The 26251-nt window shown below is 42.0% G+C and overlaps 1 protein-coding gene across 1 annotated transcript in view; it reads left to right on the forward strand.

Annotated features, from left to right (window-relative positions):
• dlt (codanin-1 like protein dlt) overlaps positions 1 to 26251 on the forward strand; it is a 183661-nt gene that overhangs the window by 102162 nt on the left and 55248 nt on the right. The window contains exons 12-14 of the mRNA XM_071663855.1: positions 4291 to 4497; positions 8312 to 8470; positions 11475 to 11616. Of these exons, the coding sequence (XP_071519956.1) occupies positions 4291 to 4497; positions 8312 to 8470; positions 11475 to 11616 (508 nt within the window). The remainder of the gene's footprint in view (positions 1 to 4290; positions 4498 to 8311; positions 8471 to 11474; positions 11617 to 26251) is intronic.

Raw genomic sequence — 26251 nt, forward strand, 5'->3', positions numbered from 1 at the left:
AAAGTGAGCTGTGGTTTCAGTCCATTATACATGACAGCTAGAGACTGAGTGTGAACGACTGTGGCCTTTGTTGTCTTTTCGTAGCGCTACCTCGCGTTTGTATGGGGGAAGGGGGGTGTCATTTCATGTATGGCGGGATGGCGATGGGAATGAATAAAGGTAGCAGTTATGAAGTATTTACATGTATGTATGTGTATGTACATATATGTATACATTGAAATGTATAGGTATGTATATGTGTGTGTGTGTGTGGAAGTGTATGTATATACATGTGTATGTGGGTGGGTTGGGCCATTCTTTCGTCTGTTTCCTTGTGCTCCCTCTATTGCGGGAGACAACGACAAAATATAATGAATAAATGAATATAGATAAAGTGAGAGGGTTAGGGAAAATGATTTGGTAAACAGAGAAGAGGTAGTAAAAGCTTTGCGGAAGATGAAAGCCGGCAAGGCAGCAGGTTTGCATGGTATTGCAGTGTAATTTATTAAAAAAGGGGGTGACTGTATTATTGACTGGTTGGTAAGGTTATTTAATGTATGTATGACTCATGGTGAGGTGCCTGAGGATTGGCGGAATGCATGCATAGTGCCATTGTACAAAGGCAAAGGGGAGAAGAGTGAGTGCTCAAATTACAGAGGTATAAGTTTGTTGAGTATTCCTTGTAAATTATATGGGAGGGTATTGATTGAGAGGGTGAAGGCATGTACAGAGCATGAGATTGGGGAAGAGCAGTGTGGTTTCAGAAGTGGTAGAGGATGTGTGGATCAGGTGTTTGCTTTGAAGAATGTATGTGAGAAATACTTAGAAAAGCAAATGGATTTGTATGTAGCATTTATGGATCTGGAGAAGGCATATGATAGAGTTGATAGAGATGCTCTGTGGAAGGTATTAAGAATATATGGTGTGGGAGGCAAGTTGTTAGAAGCAGTGAAAAGTTTTTATCGAGGATGTAAGGCATGTGTACGTGTAGGGAGAGAGGAAAGTGATTGGTTCTCAGTGAATGTAGGTTTGCGGCAGGGGTGTGTGATGTCTCCATGGTTGTTTAATTTGTTTATGGATGGGGTTGTTAGGGAGGTAAATGCAAGAGTTTTGGAAAGAGGGGCAAGTATGAAGTCTGTTGGGGATGAGAGAGCTTAGGAAGTGAGTCAGTTGTTGTTCGCTGATGATACAGCGCTGGTGGCTGATTCATGTGAGAAACTGCAGAAGCTGGTGACTGAGTTTGGTAAAGTGTGTGAAAGAAGAAAGTTAAGAGTAAATGTGAATAAGAGCAAGGTAATTAGGTACAGTAGGGTTGAGGTTCAAGTCAATTGGGAGGTAAGTTTGAATGGAGAAAAACTGGAGGAAGTAAAGTGTTTTAGATATCTGGGAGTGGATCTGGCAGCGGATGGAACCATGGAAGCGGAAGTGGATCATAGGGTGGGGGAGGGGGCGAAAATTCTGGGAGCCTTGAAGAATGTGTGGAAGTAGAGAACATTATCTCGGAAAGCAAAAATGGGTATGTTTGAAGGAATAGTGGTTCCAACAATGTTGTATGGTTGCGAGGCGTGGGCTATGGATAGAGTTGTGCGCAGGAGGATGGATGTGCTGGAAATGAGATGTTTGAGGACAATGTGTGGTGTGAGGTGGTTTGATCGAGTAAGTAACGTAAGGGTAAGAGAGATGTGTGGAAATAAAAAGAGCGTGGTTGAGAGAGCAGAAGAAGGTGTTTTGAAATGGTTTGGGCACATGGAGAGAATGAGTGAGGAAAGATTGACCAAGAGGATATATGTGTCGGAGGTGGAGGGAACGAGGAGAAAAGGGAGACCAAATTGGAGGTGGAAAGATGGAGTGAAAAAGATTTTGTGTGATCGGGGCCTGAACATGCAGGAGGGTGAAAGGAGGGCAAGGAATAAAGTGAATTGGAGCGATGTGGTATACCGGGGTTGACGTGCTGTCAGTGGATTGAATCAGGGCATGTGAAGTGTCTGGGGAAAACCATGGAAAGCTGTGTAGGTATGTATATTTGCGTGTGTGGACGTATGTATGTACATGTGTATGGGGGTGGGTTGGGCCATTTCTTTCGTCTGTTTCCTTGCGCTGCCTCGCAAATGCGGGAGACAGCGACAAAGCAAAAAAAAAAAAAAAAAATATGTATATATGGAGAGAATGAGTGAGGAAAGATTGGCAAAGAGGATATATGTGTCAGAGGTGGAGGGAATGAGGAGAAGTGGGAGACCAAATTGGAGGTGGAAAGATGGAGTGAAAAAGGTTTTGAGTGATCGGGGCCTGAACATGCAGGAGGGTGAAAGGCATGCAAGGAATAGAGTGAATTGGAACGATGTGGTATACCGGGGTCGATGTGCTGTGAATGGATTGAACCAGGGCATGTGAAGCGTCTGAGGTAAATCATGGAAAGTTTTGTGGGGCCTGGATGTGGAAAGGGAGCTGTGGTTTCGGTGCTTTATACATGACAGCTAGACTAAGTGTGAATGAATGTGGCCTTTGTTGTCTTTTCCTAGCGCTACCTCATGCACATGCGGGGGGGAGGGGGTTTTCATTCCATGTGTGGCGGGGTGGCGACGGGAATGAATAAGGGCAGACTATGAATTATGTATACATGTATATATCTGTGTGTGTATATATATGTATACGTTGAGATTAATAGATATGTATATGTGCTGTGTGTGGACGTGTATGTATACACATGTTTATGTGAGTGGGTTGGGCCATTCTTTTGTCTGTTTCTTTTTGCTACCTCGTTAATGCGGGAGACAGCGACAAAGTATAATGAATATATATATATATATATATATATATGAGATGTTTGAGGACAATGTGTGGTGTGAGGTGGTTTGATCGAGTAAGTAACGTAAGGGTAAGAGAGATGTGTGGAAATAAAAAGAGCGTGGTTGAGAGAGCAGAAGAGGGTGTTTTGAAATGGTTTGGGCACATGGAGAGAATGAGTGAGGAGAGATTGACCAAGAGGATATATGTGTCGGAGGTGGAGGGAACGAGGAGAAGAGGGAGACCAAATTGGAGGTGGAAAGATGGAGTGAAAAAGATTTTGTGTGATTGGGGCCTGAACATGCAGGAGGGTGAAAGGAGGGCAAGGAATAGAGTGAATTGGAGTCATGTGGTATACAGGGGTTGACGTGCTGTCAGTGGATTGAATCAAGGCATGTGAAGCGTCTGGGGTAAACCATGGAAAGCTGTGTAGGTATGTATATTTGCGTGTGTGGACGTGTGTATGTACATGTGTATGGGGGGGGGGGTTGGGCCATTTCTTTCGTCTGTGTCCTTGCGCTACCTCGCAAACGCGGGAGACAGCGACAAAGTATAAAAAAAAAAAAAAAAAAAAAAAATATATATATATATATATATTTTTGCTTTGTCGCTGTCTCCCGTGTTTGCGAGGTAGTGCAAGGAAACAGTCGAAAGAAATGGCCCAACCCACCCCCATACACATGTATATACATACGTCCACACACGCAAATATACATACCTACACAGCTTTCCATGGTTTACCCCAGACGCTTCACATGCCCTGATTCAATCCACTGACAGCACGTCAACCCCGGTATACCACATCGCTCCAATTTACTCTATTTCTTGCCCTCCTTTCACCCTCCTGCATGTTCAGGCCCCGATCACACAAAATCTTTTTCACTCCATCTTTCCACCTCCAATTTGGTCTCCCTCTTCTCCTCGTTCCCTCCACCTCCGACACATATATCCTCTTGGTCAATCTTTCCTCACTCATTCTCTCCATGTGCCCAAACCATTTCAAAACACCCTCTTCTGCTCTCTCAACCACGCTCTTTTTATTTCCACACATCTCTCTTACCCTTACGTTACTTACTCGATCAAACCACCTCACACCACACATTGTCCTCAAACATCTCATTTCCAGCACATCCATCCTCCTGTGCACCATATATATATATATATATATACATACATATATACATACACACACACACGCACACACACACACACACACACATAAATAAAATAAGTAGAGAGAGAGAGATGGGATGATAGATATATACTGGTAAGTGATTTATGAGAGTTTGCAAGTTAACTAACAGATTTTTAAGTATGACTTGCATATGAAGCTGTTAGATGAATTTTGAATTCCTTTGATTAGATTATGGACTTGATAGAATTGACTAGGTAAGAAACATTGTAAGGGGAAAAGAACAGTAGTGAAGTCCTTTTAAGGAGAAAAGATGGGATACTTTGATATCACATGTATTGAATATATAAATTAGAAAAAATAAATTGAATATTAATCAGCTTTTTTCCTGACAGTTAAAGGATGTTATTGATGATCAGATGCAAATTCCCTCTCATTGCATTGAGAGGACTAGAGATGCAATGCAAAAGCATGTGGTGAAACTTAGCCAAGATATGACACTGCAAATAAAGACACAGTGCTCCCATGTGGCACATGAACTGTGCTGTGAGCAGATCGTACCAGCCCTCTCATTACTTCTTCCACCAGATATTTCCCCACAGGTATGCAACAGTCCTTTTTCTTTGTTTTTAGTAATGTATTCAATGGGGTGGATCAGGTACCTACAGCCTCTGGCATCACTCATACCCATCTTCGAACAATGCCTGGTGTTTCATGAGTGTCTGCAGCTCTTGAAACCTTTTATGTTCAAGTAAGGGAAGGGTGTTCAATGTGAAGGGGCATCTGAGAGGTACATGCGCTGGATGTTAACCCATTTACTGCGACCTACTGTAGATATAAAGATACCATGTGTGCAGATTGATTTCAGCAAATCTGTACGTGTAGGAAGAGAGGAAAGTGATTGGTTCTCAGTGAATGTAGGTTTGCGGCAGGGGTGTGTGATGTCTCCATGGTTGTTTAATTTGTTTATGGATGGGGTTGTTAGGGAGGTGAATGCAAGAGTTTTGGAAAGAGGGGCAAGTATGTAGTCTGTTGGGGATGAGAGAGCTTGGGAAGTGAGTCAGTTGTTGTTCGCTGATGATACAGCGCTGGTGGCTGATTCATGTGAGAAACTGCAGAAGCTGGTGACTGAGTTTGGTAAAGTGTGTGGAAGAAGAAAGTTAAGAGTAAATGTGAATAAGAGCAAGGTTATTAGGTACAGTAGGGTTGAGGGTCAAGTCAATTGGGAGGTGAGTTTGAATGGAGAAAAACTGGAGGAAGTGAAGTGTTTTAGATATCTGGGAGTGGATCTGGCAGCGGATGGAACCATGGAAGCGGAAGTGGACCATAGGGTGGGGGAGGGGGCGAAAGTTCTGAGAGCCTTGAAGAATGTGTGGAAGTCGAGAACATTATCTCGGAAAGCAAAAATGGGTATGTTTGAAGGAATAGTGGTTCCAACAATGTTGTATGGTTGCGAGGCGTGGGCTATGGATAGAGTTGTGCACAGGAGGATGGATGTGCTGGAAATGAGATGTTTGAGGACTATGTGTGGTGTGAGGTGGTTTGATCGAGTAAGTAACGTAAGGGTAAGAGAGATGTGTGGAAATAAAAAGAGCATGGTTGAGAGAGCAGAAGAGGGTGTTTTGAAATGGTTTGGGCACATGGAGAGAATGAGTGAGGAAAGATTGTCCAAGAGGATATATGTGTCGGAGGTGGAGGGAACAAGGAGAAGAGGGAGACCAAATTGGAGGTGGAAAGATGGAGTGAAAAAGATTTTGTGTGATCGGGGCCTGAACATGCAGGAGGGTGAAAGGAGGGCAAGGAATAGAGTGAATTGGAGCGATGTGGTATACCGGGGTTGACGTGCTGTCAGTGGATTGAATCAAGGCATGTGAAGCGTCTGGGGTAAACCATGGAAAGCTGTGTAGATATGTATATTTGCGTGTGTGGACGTATGTATATACATGTGTATGGGGGTGGGTTGGGCCATTTTATTTCGTCTGTTTCCTTGCGCTACCTCGCAAACGCGGGAGACAGCGACAAAAAAAAAAGAAAAAAAATCTAAGGGTTACTCATATCATACTTTGGCTTTGGAAATTGCCAGAATACTTAACTGTGACCTTCTTGTGTAAGGGTCAAAGTTTGTTTGTGTATGAGAGGTATTCCTGTTGCATTGCTAGACACATGAATGTACTTCTAAGCTTTTGCCTTTCAACTTTCTTTTATTTTTGTTATGCTAATTAATTGGGGTTTTTGTGTTTGCATTAACACAAATCAGTATGTCTGAATATCTTTTTTTTTTTTCATGAATACATATTGCTGTAGATACATATTTGAATGGTGCCGAGATCTTTCAAGGAAAGTTATTTCAACCCATTTTCCCTGTATTTATTTAACTTATATAAGTACTTGTTGTTTGTCTAGAATTTTTTTATTATTCAAGATGAGTGACTTCACAGAGAAAAAGTATATTTGCTTGAAAAGAATAACGGAAAATACTGTAATTAGAGTATATTTCATAAATAGCGTACATGGTTTCTATCTCCTGGAAACTCTGGGATGACCAGTAATGATAAACTGTTTGTGTATTAGATACTTTCTTTCTCCTGTCTTATTCTCAGGTCAATATTTTTCTTAATACATACATTTGCATATATTTTATTTTTCAATATAACACGGACAGCTATTGCCAGCCATTTTCATTTTCTATGTGTGACGTGGATTGCCACTTTCATTGCTGTCACTATTATCTGTTTCAGTTTTCTCAGTTTCTTCTTCATTTTGTTGCTCATTGAGTGCATCGGAGTCTGTTGCATTCAGGATATCACCTGTTCTTACAGTGTCTATTTCTCGAACTTTAGATGGGCCGGTAAGGGCTGAAGATGGTCTGGCAGTAAGTGGATATGGCAATGCAGTGGGTTTGGATAGTATTGCAGTGGAATTTATTAAAAAAGGGGGGTGACTGTCTTGTTGATTGGTTGGTAAGGATATTCATTGTATGTAAGGATCATAGTGAAGTGCCTGAGGATTGGTGGAATGCATGCATAGTGCCATTGTACAAAGGCAAAGGGGATAAAGGGGAGTGTTCAAATTACAGAGGCATAAGTTTTCTCACATATGATAGTAAAATGTAGCATTTAAGTCTGTGATAACTCCACTTATTGATTAGGTCATTGGACAGGATCCCTAATCTAAAAACGTCTGAAAAATTGCTTTATTGTGGTGCAGTTGTTACATGTTTTAATATCAGCACTATGATTAGAGATAACTTTTTATTATCAAGTTACAGATGTTATTGATTGTTATTGAGATCTTGTAAAAGCCAAGGTGTGAAAGCAACAGAATATTAAAAGAGGTGAGTAGATTTTAGACTTTGTCTTTCATCATGCTTAGATATAACACATGAAACACTAGTGCTAGTTTTAGAATAGATTCTAGGATCTGTGCAAATGTATGGTGTAATGTGCTCAGGTCAAGGATAAATCAAATGATTTTAATCTTTACTGATTCTCTCAATATGAGCTCCACCCTCCTTGTACATTAATAAACTTGTCAGCCTGTTTGTCATAGAGTTTAGAGGATTCATGCAGATATTTGGATGCCACTGGATGTTTTGCCGCACTTCCTGTGCCATGTTTTTGATGGCTCAGTGGCTCCTCATATCCACTTTTCACAACACATGATGGCCCATAGAATTTGTTAGGTTTCTTGGTCAGTCGATTAGCTCTATTTCTGGATGTTTCTTGACCCACTGGTGAACTACTGTGGCATTTTGTATTGGACTCTGAACCTCCATGACCTCATCATCTAGGGAGCTAGAATGGCCATGGCATGAATGGAAAGAATTATATATCTTCAAAAAATCTCACACATTCTATGCAGATTAAGCATCTCTCATTTCTTATCAACTCCTCTGGCCTGTAGGCCCACATCCAACCCCAAAATGCAGTGCATACTAAACCACTTGCATCCCTTTCTCTAATGTTCTTTGGGAAATATCTGTTGTTTCTTGAGCTTCAACGTTGTTTAACCCCTGCTGCTGTGGATGAAAAGCATTATTCATCTGTAAGTATTGCTGACCACCAAAGCTAATGGTTGAAGGCCGAATACTGGAGCATGAATCTCATGCAATTCTCCATGTTCAGTGTACTAAGTTTTCCATCGACAGCCAGAACATAAGAGAATGTTGTTTTCGCAGAGGCATAGTCAAGAACACCTGGGTACCAGGACAGCTGTTTGTTAATGAAGATATGCTGATCTTTTGCATATGCAGCAGTTGAGGGAAATCATGGAGTAGTCTGTGTGGCTAGGGAATAGTTAGTAGGCTCTGGTTTCAGCATATGATACATAAAACTTAGAGATTTGATATGTGCATATGAAGCCATTGTATGTTAAGAACAAGGTTTCTTATGTAATGTGATATTATTACTTTCCAAGGGTGTGGAGGTATGTAGAAAACTTGTGAGTCGATCCAGCCAAGAAAAGGTAACCTCTTGGGTACAGTCTCACCTGACACCAGTAATCTTCTCCAAAGACCTAACAGCAGATAGTGACCGCCTTCTTCGTCAGGCTCAAAAAGCTGCAGATTTCCAAGCAGTAAGTATGGCACAGTCATTGGAGGGGGAACTTTGAAAGTAGTCCAATAGAATGTTAATTTGCAACCGAGTCTGTGGCAGAATCATTTTAGATACATATAGATATGCACTGGACAAAAATTCAAGTGCTCCCAGAATATTAACATTCTTTCATACCTGATTAGGACAACAGGCTATTGAGTGTCTAAATATATTATAAGAATGAGCAATTTTCAGCTTGAATGGGAAGCTGTTGATTGAAGGCATGTATACATATACATAAGTATACGCATGTGAGTAGGAGAGATTGTCAAAGAGTGTTATTGGATTGCGTGTTAATTGATAGGTGTGTGAAAGAGAGATTTTTGATGTTGATGTCCTGAGAGGGGCAGCTGGAGGGATGTTTGATCACCATCTTGTGGAGGTGAAGATCAAGATTTGTAGAGGTTTTTAGAAAAGAAGAGAGAATGCTGGGGAGAAGAGAGTGGTGAGAGTAAGTGAGCTTGGAAAGGTGACTTGTGAAGTACCAGAAGAGATTGAGCGCAGAATGGCAAAGGGTGAGAGTAAATGACGTGAGAGGAGTGGAGGAATGCGATGTATTTAGAGAAGCAATGATGGCTTGTGCAAAAGATGCATGTGGCAAGAGAAAGGTGGGAGGTGGGCAGATTAGAAAGGGTAGTGAGTGGCGGGATGAAGAAGTAAGATTATTATTGAAAGGGAAGAGGGAGGTGTTTGGACAATTTTTGCAGGGAAATAGTGCATATAACTGGGAGACATATGAAAGAAGATGAAAGCTGGCAAGGCAGCAGGTTTGGATGGTATTGCAGTGGAATTTATTAAAAAAGGGGGTGACTGTATTGTTGACTGGTTGGTAAGGTTATTTAATGTATGTATTATTCATGGTGAGGTGCCTGAGGATTGGCGGAATGCTTGCATAGTGCCAGTGTACAAAGGCAAAGGGGATAAGAGTGAGTGCTCAAATTACAGAGGTATAAGTTTGTTGAGTATTCCTGGTAAATTATATGGGAGGATATTGATTGAGAGGGTGAAGGTATGTACAGAGCATCAGATTGGGGAAGAGCAGTGTGGTTTCAGAAGTGGTAGAGGATGTGTGGATCAGGTGTTTGCTTTGAAGAATGTATATGAGAAATACTTAGAAAAGCAAATGGATTTGTATGTAGCATTTATGGATCTGGAGAAGGCATATGATAGAGTTGATAGAGATGCTCCGTGGAAGGTACTAAGAACACATGGTGTGGGAGGCAAGTTGTTAGAAGCAGTGAAAAGTTTTTATCGAGGATGTAAGGCATGTGTACGTGTAGGAAGAGAGGAAAGTGATTGGTTCTCAGTGAATGTAGGTTTGCAGCAGGGGTGTGTGATGTCTCCATGGTTGTTTAATTTGTTTATGGATGGGGTTGTCAGGGAGGTGAATGCAAGAGTTTTGGAAAGAGGGGCAAGTATGCAGTCTGTTGGGGATGAGAGAGCTTGGGAAGTGAGTCAGTTGTTGTTCGCTGATGATACAGCGCTGGTGGCTGATTCATGTGAGAAACTGCAGAAGCTAGTGACTGAGTTTGGTAAAGTGTGTGAAAGAAGAAAGTTAAGAGTGAATGTGAATAAGAGCAAGGTTATTAGGTACAGTAGGGTTGAGGGTCAAGTCAATTGGGAGGTAAGTTTGAATGGAGAACAACTGGAGGAAGTAAAGTGTTTTAGATATCTGGGAGTGGATCTGGCAGCGGATGGAACCATGGAAGCGGAAGTGAATCATCGGGTGGGGGAGGGGGCGAAAATCCTGGGAGCCTTGAAGAATGTGTGGAAGTCGAGAACATTATCTCGGAAAGCAAAAATGGGTATGTTTGAAGGAATAGTGGTTCCAACAATGTTGTATGGTTGCGAGGTGTGGGCTATGGATAGAGCTGTGCGCAGGAGGGTGGATGTGCTGGAAATGAGATGTTTGAGGACAATATGTGGTGTGAGGTGGTTTGATCGAGTAAGTAATGTAAGGGTAAGAGAGATGTGTGGAAATAAAAAGAGCGTGGTTGAGAGAGCAGAAGAGGGTGTTTTGAAATGTTTTGGGCACATGGAGAGAATGAGTGAGGAAAGATTGACCAAGAGGATATATGTGTCGGAGGTGGAGGGAACGAGAAGTGGGAGACCAAATTGGAGGTGGAAAGATGGAGTGAAAAAGATTTTGAGTGATCGGGGCCTGAACATGCAGGAGGGTGAAAGGCGGGCAAGGAATAGAGTGAATTGGAGCGATGTGGTATACCGGGGTCGAAGTGCTGTCAATGGATTGAATCAGGGCATGTGAAGCGTCTGGAGTAAACCATGGAAAGTTGTGTGGGGCCTGGATATGGAAAGGGAGCTGTGCTTTTGGGCATTATTGCATGACAGCTAGAGACTGAGTGTGAATGAATGGGGCCTTTGTTGTCTTTTCATAGCGCTACCTTGCACACATGAGGGGGGAGGGGGATGTTATTCCATGTGTGGCGAGGTGGCGATGGGAATGAATAAAGACAGACGGTGTGGATTGTGTGCAGGTGTATATATGTATATGTCTATGTGTGTATATGTATGTGTACATTGAGATGTATGGGTATGTATATTTGCGTGTGGGGACGTGTATGTATGTACATGTGTATGGGGGTGGGTCGGGCCATTTCTTTCGTCTGTTTCCTTGCGCTACCTCGCAAACGCAGGAGACAGCGACAAAGCAAAATAAATAAATAGATAAATATATTTGCAGATACAAGATGTTGCCAGACTCTTCCTGCTTGAGGTTACACTATGAGTCAAAGTCAACTTGTGTGCCTGTATCACTGGGAGTACAGTCTCATCAAAGAATTTCTCATTCCAAAGGAGTTTATATGTACCTGCAACTGGAAGTAGTGCAGCCTTAAGCTACAGGAGCTGTAAGAAAGTAGTGTTAGGGTAATTATTAAATTGAATAAATATGATCATGTTGGTGATCATTGAGGACAAAATGGAAAATATTTGAAGAATATGCTGTAATTCATATTTAATTCCAGACAGCTCAGCAAGCTTCAGGCAGTTACAGTATTGCATCACCCTGTAGTCTTGACACTTCATATGTTTCTGCAGTCCAAGGGACAGACAGCAGTGTTATTGGTAACCAGTCTGACCCATCATTTCTTGATAACTCTCTCAGTTGTAAGTAAGATTCTTTAAATTTTCTATGTTTGAGAATGAACATGTTTATTAAGCATTATTAATATAATTTACTTCAACCTATTTGTAGTGCCTCTTTGTCTTCTTCACCATATGATTTCATGTATTTTATCTGTTTGTACATTGAACTAACAGTCTCTATATCCTGTTATTCAAGCAATATGTCTCTCATCTGTTCTACCAGTATCCAATGACCATTTTTCTTTTATTTTAAGTACTGTACAAACATGTTATTTCTCTACCTTTACAGTTAACAGTATTATTAATCTTAATTCTTATTTTCATCAGAAACTGGTACTCAGGAGTACAAAACTGTTCAGTTTCATGCTAATTATTACAGAAAAAGCTTTATTATGTAGTATTCAGGTAGCCAGAAACTTATTGCATACAGTATCTTTTAATGCAAATGTACACCCACTAAAAAATTATATAGTACCCTTGACTGTGATACGCCCTGCAAGAATCCCTGTGTGGTTGGTACCCCTGTGTGTGTGAAAGTCACATGATGCTTTCTGTAGCCATGTGTCGTATTTGATGGTTGATATACGGGAATTCATAGTGTTAGTACGAAAGCCTATAAATGGCATAACACTACCCTCTGTAATATAATAATAAAACCCAATGTCTGTGTTAAAGTGTGCCTGGCGGCCAACAAACCAAATGCCATTTAGGGATTTCTTACATTATGAGTGCAAAGACAAACTCACATCATTACGAAGTGTAAATGATGGAAAATATGTAAATATCCAGCAATACAAGACTACATGCATAAAGAACAACTGACTCACTTCCCAAGCCCTCTCATTCACAACAGACTGCATACTTACCCCTCTTTCCAAAACTCTTGTAATCACCTCCCTAACTGCCCCATCCATAAACAAATTAGATAACCATGGAGACATCACACACCCCTGCTGCAAACCGACATTCACTGGAAACCAATCACTTTTCTCTCTTCCTCCTCTTACACATGCCTTACATCCTCGATAAAAACTTTTCACTGCTTCTAGCAACTTACCTTTCACACCATATACTCTTAATACCTTCCAGAGAGCATCTCTATCAATTCTATTATGTGCCTTCTCCAGATCCATAAATGCTACATACAAATCCATCTGTTTTTTTAAGTATTTGTCACATACATTCTTCAAAGCAAACACCTGATACTCACATCCTCTACCACTTCTGAAACCACACTGCTCTTCCCCAGTCTGATGCTCTCTACATGCATTTACCCTCTCCATCAATACCCTTCCATATTATTTCCCAAGAGTACTCAACAAACTTATACCTTTATAAATGAACACCCATCTTTGCCTTTGTACAATGGCACTGTGCATGCATTCCGCCATCCCTCAGGCACTTCGATATGAACCATACGTACATTAGATATCCTCACCAACCAGTCAACAACACAGTCACCCTCTTTTTTATTAAAGTCCAATGCAATACCATCCAAACCTACCGCCTTGCTGGCTTTCATCTTCCGCAGAGCTTTCACTACCTCTTCTCTGTTTACCAAATCATTCTCCCTGACCTCTCACTTCACACACAACCTCGGCCAAAATACCCTATATCTGCCACTCAATATTCTTGGTAAGAGAGATGTGTGGTACTAAAAAGAGTGTGGTTGAGAGAGCAGAAGAGGATGTGTTGAAATGGTTTGGACACATGGAGAGAATGAGTAAGGAAAGATTGACAAAGAGGATATATGTGTTAGAGGTGAAGGGAAGAAGGAGAAGCAAGAGAACAAATTGGAGGTTGAAGGATGGAGTGAAAAAGATTTTGAGCGATCGGGGCCTGAACATACAGGGGGGTGAAAGGCGTGCAAGGATTAGATTGAATTGGAATGATGTGGTATATGAGGTTGATGTGCTGTCAGTGGATTGAACCGGGGCATGTGAAGCACCTGGTGTAAACCATGGAAAGGTGTGTGGGGCCTGAATGTGGAAAGGGAGCTATGGTTTTTGGTGCATTACACATGACAGCTAGAGACTGAGTGTGAACGAATGTGGCATTTTTTGTCTTCCTGGCGCTGCCTTTCCTTGGGGGGGGAGGGGTTATTTCATGTGTGTGTGTGGGCGCTTATATATATACATGTGTATTTGGGTAGGCTGGGCCATTCCTTGTCTGTTTCCTTGTGCTACCTCGCTAATGTGGGAGATGGCGGTTAAGTATAATGAATATGAAAAATAGATGTGAAAAGCTCCAAAATCCAAAACACTTCTGTTCCCAGGTATTTCGGAAAAGGGATACTCTACCCGTGCATGTGTGGGCGCTTATATGTATACATATGTGTATTTGGGTAGGCTGGGCCATTCCTCGTCTGTTTCCTTGTGCTACCTCGCTAACATGGGAGATGGCGGTTAAGTATAATAAAAATGAAAAATAGACGTGAAAAGCTCCAAAATCCAAACCACTTCTGTTCCCAGGTATTTCGGATAAGGGATACTCTACCTGTTTGAAAAGGAGAAATATGTTTCCCACCAGATTAATTGAAGATCAAAATTAGCATGACACACCCATATTTGTTGCTGTGATACAAGATAAAATCTGTACTTTGTGCAGAGCTATTTCATGTGTGGCGGGGTGGCGGCGGGAATGGATGAAGGCAGCAAGTATGGATATGTACATTGTATACATGTATATGTCTGTGTAAGTATATGTAAGTACATGTTGAAATGTACATGTATGTGCGTGTGTGGGCATTTATATATATACATATATATGTGGGTAGGTTGGGCCATTCCTCGTCTGTTTCCTTGCACTACCTCGCTGACATGGGAGATGGTGGTTAAGTATAATGAATATGAAAAAAAGGGATCGGGGAGAAAGAATACTTCCCATGCATTCCTCACGTGTCGTAGAAGGCGACTAAAGGGATGCGAGCGGGGGGCCAGAAACCCTCCCCTCCTTGTATTTTAACTTTCTAAAAGGGGAAACAGAAGAAGGAGTCATGCAAGGAGTGCTCATCCTCCTTGAAGGCTCAGATTAGGGTGTCTAAGTGTGTGTGGATGTAACCAAGATGAGAAAAAAGGAGAGATAGGTAGTATGTTTGAGGAAAGGAACCTAGATGTTTTGGCTCTGAGTGAAACGAAGCTCAAGGGTAAAGGGGAAGAGTGGTTTGGGAATGTCTTGGGAGTAAAGTCAGGGGTTAGTGAGAGGACAAGAGCAAGGGAAGGAGTAGCACTACTCCTGAATCAGGAGTTGTGGGAGTATGTGATAGAGTGTAAGAAAATAAATTCTAGATTGATATGGATAAAACTGAAAGTTGATGGAGAGAGATGGGTGATTATTGGTGCATATGCACCTGGGCATGAGAAGAATGATCATGAGAGGCAAGTGTTTTGGGAGCAGCTGAATGAGTGTGTTAGTGGTTTTGATGCACAAGACCGGGTTATAGTGATGGGTGATTTAAATGCAAAGGTGAGTAATGTGGCAGTTGAGGGAATAATTGGTATACATGGAGTGTTCAGTGTTGTAAATGGAAATGGTGAAGAGCTTGTAGATTTATGTGCTGAAAAAGGACTGGTGATTGGGAATACCTGGTTTAAAAAGCGAGATATACATAAGTATACATATGTAAGTAGGAGAGATGGCCAGAGAGCGTTATTGGATTACGTGTTAATTGATAGATGCACGAAAGAGAGACTTTTGGATGTTAATGTGCTGAGAGGTGCAACTGGAGGGATGTCTGATCATTATCTTGTGGAGGCGAAGGTGAAGATTTGAGGGGGTTTTCAGAAAAGAAGAGAGAATGTTGGGGTGAAGAGAGTGGTGAGAGTAAGTGAGCTTGGGAAGGAGACTTGTGTGAGGAAGTACCAGGAGAGACTGAATACAGAATGGAAAAAGGTGAGAACAAAGGAGGTAAGGGGAGTGGGGGAGGAATGGGATGTATTTAGGGAAGCAGTGATGGCTTGCGCAAAAGATGCTTGTGGCATGAGAAGCGTGGGAGGTGGGTTGATTAGAAAAGGTAGTGAGTGGTGGAATGAAGAAGTAAGATTATTAGTGAAAGAGAAGAGAGAGGAATTTGGACGATTTTTGCTGGGAAAAAATGCAAATGAGTGGGAGATGTATAAAAGAAAGAGGCAGGAGGTCAAGAGAAAGGTGCACAAGGTGAAAAAGAGGGCAAATGAGAGTTGGGGTGAGAGAGTATCATTAAATTTCAGGGAGAATAAAAAGATGTTTTGGAAGGAGGTAAATAAAGTGCATAAGACAAGGGAGCAAATGGGAACTTCAGTGAAGGGGGCTAATGGGGAGATGATAACAAGTAGTGGTGATGTGAGAAGGAGATGGAGTGAGTATTTTGAAGGTTTGTTGAATGTGTTTGATGATAGAGTGGCAGATATAGGGTGTTTTGGTCGAGGTGGTGTGCAAAGTGAGAGGTTTAGGGAAAATGATTTGGTAAATAGGGAAGAGGTAGTAAAAGCTTTACGGAAGATGAAAGCCGGCAGGGCAGCAGGTTTGGATGGTATTGCAGTGGACTTTATTAAAAAAAGGGGATGACTGTGTTGTTGACTGGTTGGTAAGGTTATTTAATGTATGTATGACTCATGGTGTGGTGCCTGAGGATTGGCGGAATGCCTGCATAGTGCCATTGTACAAACGCAAAGGGGATAAGAGTGAGTGCTCAAATTACAGAGGTATAAGTTTGTTGGGTATTCCTGGTAAATTATATGGGAGGATATTGATTGAGAGGGTGAAGGCATGTACAGAGCATCAGATTGGGGAGGAGCAGTGTGGTTTCAGAAGTGGTAGAGGATGTGTGGATCAGGTGTTTGCTTTGAAGAATGTATATGAGAAATACTTAGAAAAACAAATGGATTTGTATGTAGCATTTATGGATCTGGAGAAGGCATATGATAGAGTTGATAGAGATGCTCTGGGGAAGGTATTAAGAATATATGGTGTGGGAGGCAAGTTGTTAGAAGCAGTGAAAAGTTTTTATCGAGGATGTAAGGCATGTGTATGTGTAGGAAGAGAGGAAAGTGATTGGTTCTCAGTGAATGTAGGTTTGCGGCGGGGGTGTGTGATGTCTACATGGTTGTTTAATTTGTTTATGGATGGGGTTGTTAGGGAGGTGAATGCAAGAGTTTTGGAAAGAGGGGCAAGTATGCAGTCTGTTGTGGATGAGAGAGCTTGGGAAGTGAGTCAGTTGTTGTTCGCTGATGATACAGCGCTGGTGGCTGATTCATGTAAGAAACTGCAGAAGCTGGTGAATGAGTTTGGTAAAGTGTGTGAAAGAAGAAAGTTAAGAGTAAATGTGAATAAGAGCAAGGTTATTAGGTACAGTAGGGTTGAGGGTCAAGTCAATTGGGAGGTAAGTTTGAATGGAAAAAAACTGGAGGAAGTAAAGTGTTTTAGATATCTGGGAGTGGATCTGGCAGTGGATGGAACCATGGAAGCAGAAGTGAATCATAGGGTGGGGGAGGGGGCGAAAATTCTGGGAGCCTTGAAGAATGTGTGGAAGTCGAGAACATTATCTTGGAAAGCAAAAATGGGTATGTTTGAAGGAATAGTGGTTCCAACAATGTTGTATGGTTGCGAGGCGTGGGCTATGGATAGAGTTGTGCGCAGGAGGATGGATGTGCTGGGAATGAGATGTTTGAGGACAATATGTGGTGTGAGGTGGTTTGATCGAGTAAGTAATGTAAGGGTAAGAGAGATGTGTGGAAATAAAAAGAGTGTGGTTGAGAGAGTAGAAGAGGGTGTTTTGAAATGGTTTGGTCACATGGAGAGAATGAGTGAGGAAAGATTGACCAAGAGGATATATGTGTCGGAGATGGAGGGAACGAGGAGAAGTGGGAGACCAAATTGGAGGTGGAAAGATGGAGTGAAAAAGATTTTGAGTGATCGGGGCCTGAACATGCAGGAGGATGAAAGGCATGCAAGGAATAGAGTGAATTGGAACGATGTGGTATACCGGGGTCGACGTGCTGTCAATGGATTGAACCAGGCATGTGAAGCGTCTGGGGTAAACCTTGGAAAGTTGTGTGGGGCCTGGATGTGGAAAGGGAGCTGTGGTTTCGGTGCATTATTACATGACAGCTAGAGACCGATTGTGAACGAATGGGGCCTTTGGTGTCTTTTCCTAGCGCTACCTTGCACACATGAGGGGGGAGGTGGATGTTATTCCATGTGTGGCGAGGTGGCGATGGGAACAAATAAAGGCAGACTATGAATTATGTACATGTGTATATATGTATATGTCTGTGTGTGTATATATATATGTGTACATTGAGATGTATAGGTATGTATATTTGCGTGTGTGGACGTGTATGTATATACATTTGTATGTGGGCGGGTTGGGCCATTCTTTCGTCTGTTTCCTTGTGCTACCTCGCTAACACGGGAGAGAGCGACAAAGCAAAATAAATAAATAAATATAATAAATAAATAGACGTGAAAAGCTCCAAAATCCAAACCACTTCTGTTCCCAGGTATTTCGGATAAGGGATACTCTACCTGTTTGAAAAGGAGAAATATGTTTCCCACAGATTAATTGAAGATCAAAATTAGCATGACACACCCATATTTGTTGCTGTGATACAAGATAAAATCTGTACTTTGTGCAGAGCTAATTTCATGTGTGGCGGGGTGGCGGCGGGAATGGATGAAGGCAGCAAAGTATGGATATGTACATTGTATACATGTATATGTCTTGTAAGTATATGTAATATGTGAAGTACGTATTGCGTGTGTGGACAAAAGGGAATGGGACCTGGAAACTGTATGTATTTGCGTGTGTGGAGATTTATAATAGGGGGGGGTGGGTTTCTTCGTCTTTTCTTACGTACTCGCAAGCGGAAAGCGACATATAAAAAAAAAAAAAAAAAATATGTGGGTAGGTTGGGCCATTCCTCGTCTGTTTCCTTGCACAACCACGCTGACATGGGAGATGGTGGTTAAGTAAAATGAATATGAAAAAAAGGGATCGGGGAGAAAGAATACTTCCCATGCATTCCTCACGTGTCGTAGAAGGCGACTAAAGGGATGCGAGCGGGGGGCCAGAAACCCTCCCCTCCTTGTATTTTAACTTTCTAAAAGGGGAAACAGAAGAAGGAGTCACGCAAGGAGTGCTCATCCTCCTTGAAGGCTCAGATTAGGGTGTCTAAGTGTGTGTGGATGTAACCAAGATGAGAAAAAAGGAGAGATAGGTAGTATGTTTGAGGAAAGGAACCTAGATGTTTTGGCTCTGAGTGAAACGAAGCTCAAGGGTAAAGGGGAAGAGTGGTTTGGGAATGTCTTGGGAGTAAAGTCAGGGGTTAGTGAGAGGACAAGAGCAAGGGAAGGAGTAGCACTACTCCTGAATCAGGAGTTGTGGGAGTATGTGATAGAGTGTAAGAAAATAAATTCTAGATTGATATGGATAAAACTGAAAGTTGATGGAGAGAGATGGGTGATTATTGGTGCATATGCACCTGGGCATGAGAAGAATGATCATGAGAGGCAAGTGTTTTGGGAGCAGCTGAATGAGTGTGTTAGTGGTTTTGATGCACAAGACCGGGTTATAGTGATGGGTGATTTAAATGCAAAGGTGAGTAATGTGGCAGTTGAGGGAATAATTGGTATACATGGAGTGTTCAGTGTTGTAAATGGAAATGGTGAAGAGCTTGTAGATTTATGTGCTGAAAAAGGACTGGTGATTGGGAATACCTGGTTTAAAAAGCGAGATATACATAAGTATACATATGTAAGTAGGAGAGATGGCCAGAGAGCGTTATTGGATTACGTGTTAATTGATAGATGCACGAAAGAGAGACTTTTGGATGTTAATGTGCTGAGAGGTGCAACTGGAGGGATGTCTGATCATTATCTTGTGGAGGCGAAGGTGAAGATTTGAGGGGGTTTTCAGAAAAGAAGAGAGAATGTTGGGGTGAAGAGAGTGGTGAGAGTAAGTGAGCTTGGGAAGGAGACTTGTGTGAGGAAGTACCAGGAGAGACTGAATACAGAATGGAAAAAGGTGAGAACAAAGGAGGTAAGGGGAGTGGGGGAGGAATGGGATGTATTTAGGGAAGCAGTGATGGCTTGCGCAAAAGATGCTTGTGGCATGAGAAGCGTGGGAGGTGGGTTGATTAGAAAAGGTAGTGAGTGGTGGAATGAAGAAGTAAGATTATTAGTGAAAGAGAAGAGAGAGGAATTTGGACGATTTTTGCTGGGAAAAAATGCAAATGAGTGGGAGATGTATAAAAGAAAGAGGCAGGAGGTCAAGAGAAAGGTGCACAAGGTGAAAAAGAGGGCAAATGAGAGTTGGGGTGAGAGAGTATCATTAAATTTCAGGGAGAATAAAAAGATGTTTTGGAAGGAGGTAAATAAAGTGCATAAGACAAGGGAGCAAATGGGAACTTCAGTGAAGGGGGCTAATGGGGAGATGATAACAAGTAGTGGTGATGTGAGAAGGAGATGGAGTGAGTATTTTGAAGGTTTGTTGAATGTGTTTGATGATAGAGTGGCAGATATAGGGTGTTTTGGTCGAGGTGGTGTGCAAAGTGAGAGGTTTAGGGAAAATGATTTGGTAAATAGGGAAGAGGTAGTAAAAGCTTTACGGAAGATGAAAGCCGGCAGGGCAGCAGGTTTGGATGGTATTGCAGTGGACTTTATTAAAAAAAGGGGATGACTGTGTTGTTGACTGGTTGGTAAGGTTATTTAATGTATGTATGACTCATGGTGTGGTGCCTGAGGATTGGCGGAATGCCTGCATAGTGCCATTGTACAAACGCAAAGGGGATAAGAGTGAGTGCTCAAATTACAGAGGTATAAGTTTGTTGGGTATTCCTGGTAAATTATATGGGAGGATATTGATTGAGAGGGTGAAGGCATGTACAGAGCATCAGATTGGGGAGGAGCAGTGTGGTTTCAGAAGTGGTAGAGGATGTGTGGATCAGGTGTTTGCTTTGAAGAATGTATATGAGAAATACTTAGAAAAACAAATGGATTTGTATGTAGCATTTATGGATCTGGAGAAGGCATATGATAGAGTTGATAGAGATGCTCTGGGGAAGGTATTAAGAATATATGGTGTGGGAGGCAAGTTGTTAGAAGCAGTGAAAAGTTTTTATCGAGGATGTAAGGCATGTGTATGTGTAGGAAGAGAGGAAAGTGATTGGTTCTCAGTGAATGTAGGTTTGCGGCGGGGGTGTGTGATGTCTACATGGTTGTTTAATTTGTTTATGGATGGGGTTGTTAGGGAGGTGAATGCAAGAGTTTTGGAAAGAGGGGCAAGTATGCAGTCTGTTGTGGATGAGAGAGCTTGGGAAGTGAGTCAGTTGTTGTTCGCTGATGATACAGCGCTGGTGGCTGATTCATGTAAGAAACTGCAGAAGCTGGTGAATGAGTTTGGTAAAGTGTGTGAAAGAAGAAAGTTAAGAGTAAATGTGAATAAGAGCAAGGTTATTAGGTACAGTAGGGTTGAGGGTCAAGTCAATTGGGAGGTAAGTTTGAATGGAAAAAAACTGGAGGAAGTAAAGTGTTTTAGATATCTGGGAGTGGATCTGGCAGTGGATGGAACCATGGAAGCAGAAGTGAATCATAGGGTGGGGGAGGGGGCGAAAATTCTGGGAGCCTTGAAGAATGTGTGGAAGTCGAGAACATTATCTTGGAAAGCAAAAATGGGTATGTTTGAAGGAATAGTGGTTCCAACAATGTTGTATGGTTGCGAGGCGTGGGCTATGGATAGAGTTGTGCGCAGGAGGATGGATGTGCTGGGAATGAGATGTTTGAGGACAATATGTGGTGTGAGGTGGTTTGATCGAGTAAGTAATGTAAGGGTAAGAGAGATGTGTGGAAATAAAAAGAGTGTGGTTGAGAGAGTAGAAGAGGGTGTTTTGAAATGGTTTGGTCACATGGAGAGAATGAGTGAGGAAAGATTGACCAAGAGGATATATGTGTCGGAGATGGAGGGAACGAGGAGAAGTGGGAGACCAAATTGGAGGTGGAAAGATGGAGTGAAAAAGATTTTGAGTGATCGGGGCCTGAACATGCAGGAGGATGAAAGGCATGCAAGGAATAGAGTGAATTGGAACGATGTGGTATACCGGGGTCGACGTGCTGTCAATGGATTGAACCAGGCATGTGAAGCATCTGGGGTAAACCTTGGAAAGTTGTGTGGGGCCTGGATGTGGAAAGGGAGCTGTGGTTTCGGTGCATTATTACATGACAGCTAGAGACCGATTGTGAACGAATGTGGCCTTTGGTGTCTTTTCCTAGCGCTACCTTGCACACATGAGGGGGGAGGTGGATGTTATTCCATGTGTGGCGAGGTGGCGATGGGAACAAATAAAGGCAGACTATGAATTATGTACATGTGTATATATGTATATGTCTGTGTGTGTATATATATATGTGTACATTGAGATGTATAGGTATGTATATTTGCGTGTGTGGACGTGTATGTATATACATTTGTATGTGGGCGGGTTGGGCCATTCTTTCGTCTGTTTCCTTGTGCTACCTCGCTAACACGGGAGAGAGCGACAAAGCAAAATAAATAAATAAATATAATAAATAAATAGATATGTAAAGCTCCAAAATCCAAAACACTTTTGGTCCTAGGTATTTCGGATAAGGGATGCTGTACCTGTTTGAAAAGGAGAAATATGTTTCCCACTAGATTAATTGAAGATCAAAATTAGTATGACACACCCATATTTGTTACTGTGATACAAAATAAAATCTGTACTTTGTGCAGAGCTATTTCATGTGTGGCAGGGTGGTGGTGGGAATGGATGAAGGCAGCAAGTATGTATATTTTTTTTTTCCTATACTTTGTCGCTGTCTCTCGCGTTAGCGAGGTAGCGCAAGGAAACAGATGAAAGAATGGCCCAACCCGACCACATACACATGTATATACATACACGTCCACACACGCACCTATACATACCTGTACATCTCAATGTATACATATATATACACACACAGACATATACATATATACACATGTACATAATTCATACTGTCTGCCCTTATTCATTCTTGTCGCCACCCCGCCACACATGAAATGAAAACCCCCTCCTCCCTCATGTGCGCGAGGTAGCGCTAGGAATGACAACAAAGGCCACATTCGTTCACACTCAGTCTCTAGCTGTCATGTATAATGCACCGAAACCACAGCTCCCTTTCCACTTCCAGGCCCCACAGAACTTTCCATGGTTTACCCCAGACGCTTCACATCCCCTGGTTCAACCCATTGACAGCACATTGACCCTGGTATAACACCGTTCCAATTCATTCTGTTCCTTGCACACCTTTCACCCTCCTGCATGTTCAGGCCCCGATCACTTAAAATCTTTTTCACTCCATCTTTCCACCTCCAGTTTGGTCCCCCACTTCTCGTCCCCTCCACCTCTGACACATATATCCTCTTGGTCAATCTTTCCTCGCTCATTCTCTCCATGTGACCAAACCACTTCAAAACACCCTCTTCTGCTCTCTCAACCACACTCTTTTTATTACCACACGTCTCTCTTACCCTTTCATTACTTACATGTATATGTGCATGTGTATATATATATGTATATTTCTGTTTATGTATATTTATATACACGTTGAAATGTATGTGCTTGTGCATGTGTGGGCATTTATATATATATATATATATATATATATATATCTCGGGATAGGGGAGAAAGAATACTTCCCACGTATTCCCTGCGTGTCGTAAAAGGCGACTAAAAGGGAAGGGAGCGGGGGGCTGGAAATCCTCCCCTCTCATTTTTTTTTTTAATTTTCAAAAAGAGGGAACAGAGAAGGGGGCCAGGTGAGGATATTCCCTCAAAGTCCCAGTCCTCTGTTCTTAACGCTACCTCGCTAATGCGGGAAATGGCGAATAGTATAAAAAAAAAAAAAAAAAATATATATATACATGTGTATGTGGGTAGGTTGGGCCATTCCTCGTCTGTTTCCTTGCACTACCTCGCTAACGTGGGAGATGGCGGTTAAGTATAATAAATATAAAAAAAATAGATATGAAAAACTCCAAAATCCAAAGCACTTTTGGTCCCAGGTATTTCAGATAAGGGATACTTTACCTGTTTGAAAAGGAGAAATATTTTTCCCACTAAATTAATTGAAGATCAAAATTAGCATGATACACCCATATTTGTTGCTGTGATACAAGATAAAATCTGTACTTTGTGCAGAGCCTCTCTAAGTTATTCAGGATTGGTTCTGGAGGGTCAAGCAGTATCCCGTTCTGCACAACCTTCATACCTGGGGTGAGGGGTCAGGTGCTGCAGAGAAATTCCCCACAAGTTTAAAACAGATTATTGAGGATGGCAAAGATGGCAGCATCCAGACAATGTCTTGTTTGGAGGCAGTCAGTCTTGCTGCTCCACTTGAGTGCCCCATCTGCAATCAACTTGGTTATGTAGCCTCAGGAAGGAAACAAAGTGTCTCTTGCACATATTCAGTACAGACATTATGTGCTGCATAATGTATGTTGTCTACAGCATTTCTTATGGTACTTATTGAAAGTACTGAATGTTTGGTATATATTAATGGTACAGGGTATAGAGTTATGAAGGGTAGAAGAGTATGTATGGAAATGAAGAAAAGATTAAGGGACAGCATAGTCCTTTCAAACGTGACCTATGCAGCCAAAGCATGGACATGGAATGAGTCACGGAGGTCAAGACCCATGCCAGGCTGTAGAGATGAGCTATTTGAGAGGAGCATGTGGAAAGACTAGATGGAATGAAGAAAGAGATGATGGGGTGTATGAGAGATGTGGCATGGCAGGGAAAGCAAAGGGAATGAATTGTGGGGTGGTAGAGTGGGTTAAATGAATACATTAAGGTGGTTTGAGCATGTGGAAAAAATGCAAGATGTGGAGTTTACAAGGAGAGTGTATGATATTACAATGAAAGGGGTTGGTGTAAGAAGAAGGCCTCATGAGACATGGGGAAATAGAGTACTAGGGAAGAGAAATGGTGGAAGAATGTATGGAATGGTGTATGTGAGGGAGCCATGTAAGGAGATATGTGAACTTTTTGCAGTGGCCATCCCCCTTAATGAAAGAACCCAGAAGGAATGGGCATTAGAGATATATATAGGTCATTAGATAGGATAAAAAAGTGATTTTCCTGAATAGGTGTGTTCCTATAGTTGACATGCTTGGGTCAATTATTACTCGGCTTCTCATTCCCTCTTGATGTCCTGCTTTGATTAGTTCTGTATGCTCCATATTCATGTCTCCATTCTGTTTAAGTCCTCTGTTTGATGCTTATGAGTAATTTTTATATTCTTACTCAGACAGTTTGTTATTTCTTCATAGTGATGTTTTTATTTATATATTTTTTTTTTATTATACTTTGTCGCTGTCTCCCGCGTTTGCGAGGTAGCGCAAGGAAACAGACGAAAGAAATGGCCCAACCCCCCCCATACACATGTATATACATACGTCCACACACGCAAATATACATACCTACACAGCTTTCCATGGTTTACCCCAGACGCTTCACATGCCCTGATTCAATCCACCGACAGCACGTCAACCCCGGTATACCACATCGCTCCATTTCACTCTATTCCTTGCCCTCCTTTCACCCTCCTGCATGTTCAGGCCCCGATCACACAAAATCTTTTTCACTCCATCTTTCCACCTCCAATTTGGTCTCCCTCTTCTCCTCGTTCCCTCCACCTCTGACACATATATCCTCTTGGTCAATCTTTCCTCACTCATTCTCTCCATGTGCCCAAACCACTTCAAAACACCCTCTTCTGCTCTCTCAACCACGCTCTTTTTATTTCCACACATCTCTCTTACCCTTACGTTACTCACTCGATCAAACCACCTCACACCACACATTGTCACTCATTTCCAGCACATCCATCCTCCTGCGCACAACTCTATCCATAGCCCACGCCTCGCAACCATACAACATTGTTGGAACCACTATTCCTTCAAACATACCCATTTTTGCTTTCCGAGATAATGTTCTCGACTTCCACACATTCTTCAAGGCCCCCAGAATTTTCGCCCCCTCCCCCACCCTATGATCCACTTCCGCTTCCATGGTTCCATCCGCTGCCAGATCCACTCCCAGATATCCAAAACACTTCACTTCCTCCAGTTTTTCTCCATTCAAACTCACCTCCCAATTGACTTGACCCTCAACCCTACTGTACCTAATAACCTTGCTCTTATTCACATTTACTCTTAACTTTCTTCTTCCACACACTTTACCAAACTCAGTCACCAGCTTCTGCAGTTTCTCACATGAATCAGCCACCAGCGCTGTATCATCAGCGAACAACAACTGACTCACTTCCCAAGCTCTCTCATCCCCAACAGACTTCATACTTGCCCCTCTTTCCAAAACTCTTGCATTTACCTCCCTAACAACCCCATCCATAAACAAATTAAACAACCATGGAGACATCACACACCCCTGCCGCAAACCTACATTCACTGAGAACCAATCACTTTCCTCTCTTCCTACACGTACACATGCCTTACATCCTCGATAAAAACTTTTCACTGCTTCTAACAACTTTCCTCCCACACCATATATTCTTAATACCTTCCACAGAGCATCTCTATCAACTCTATCATATGCCTTCTCCAGATCCATTTGCTTTTCTAAGTATTTCTCACATACATTCTTCAAAGCAAACACCT

This window comes from Panulirus ornatus, chromosome 1 (assembly GCF_036320965.1).
Source record: "Panulirus ornatus isolate Po-2019 chromosome 1, ASM3632096v1, whole genome shotgun sequence".
Classification (NCBI taxonomy): Eukaryota; Metazoa; Arthropoda; class Malacostraca; order Decapoda; family Palinuridae; genus Panulirus; species Panulirus ornatus.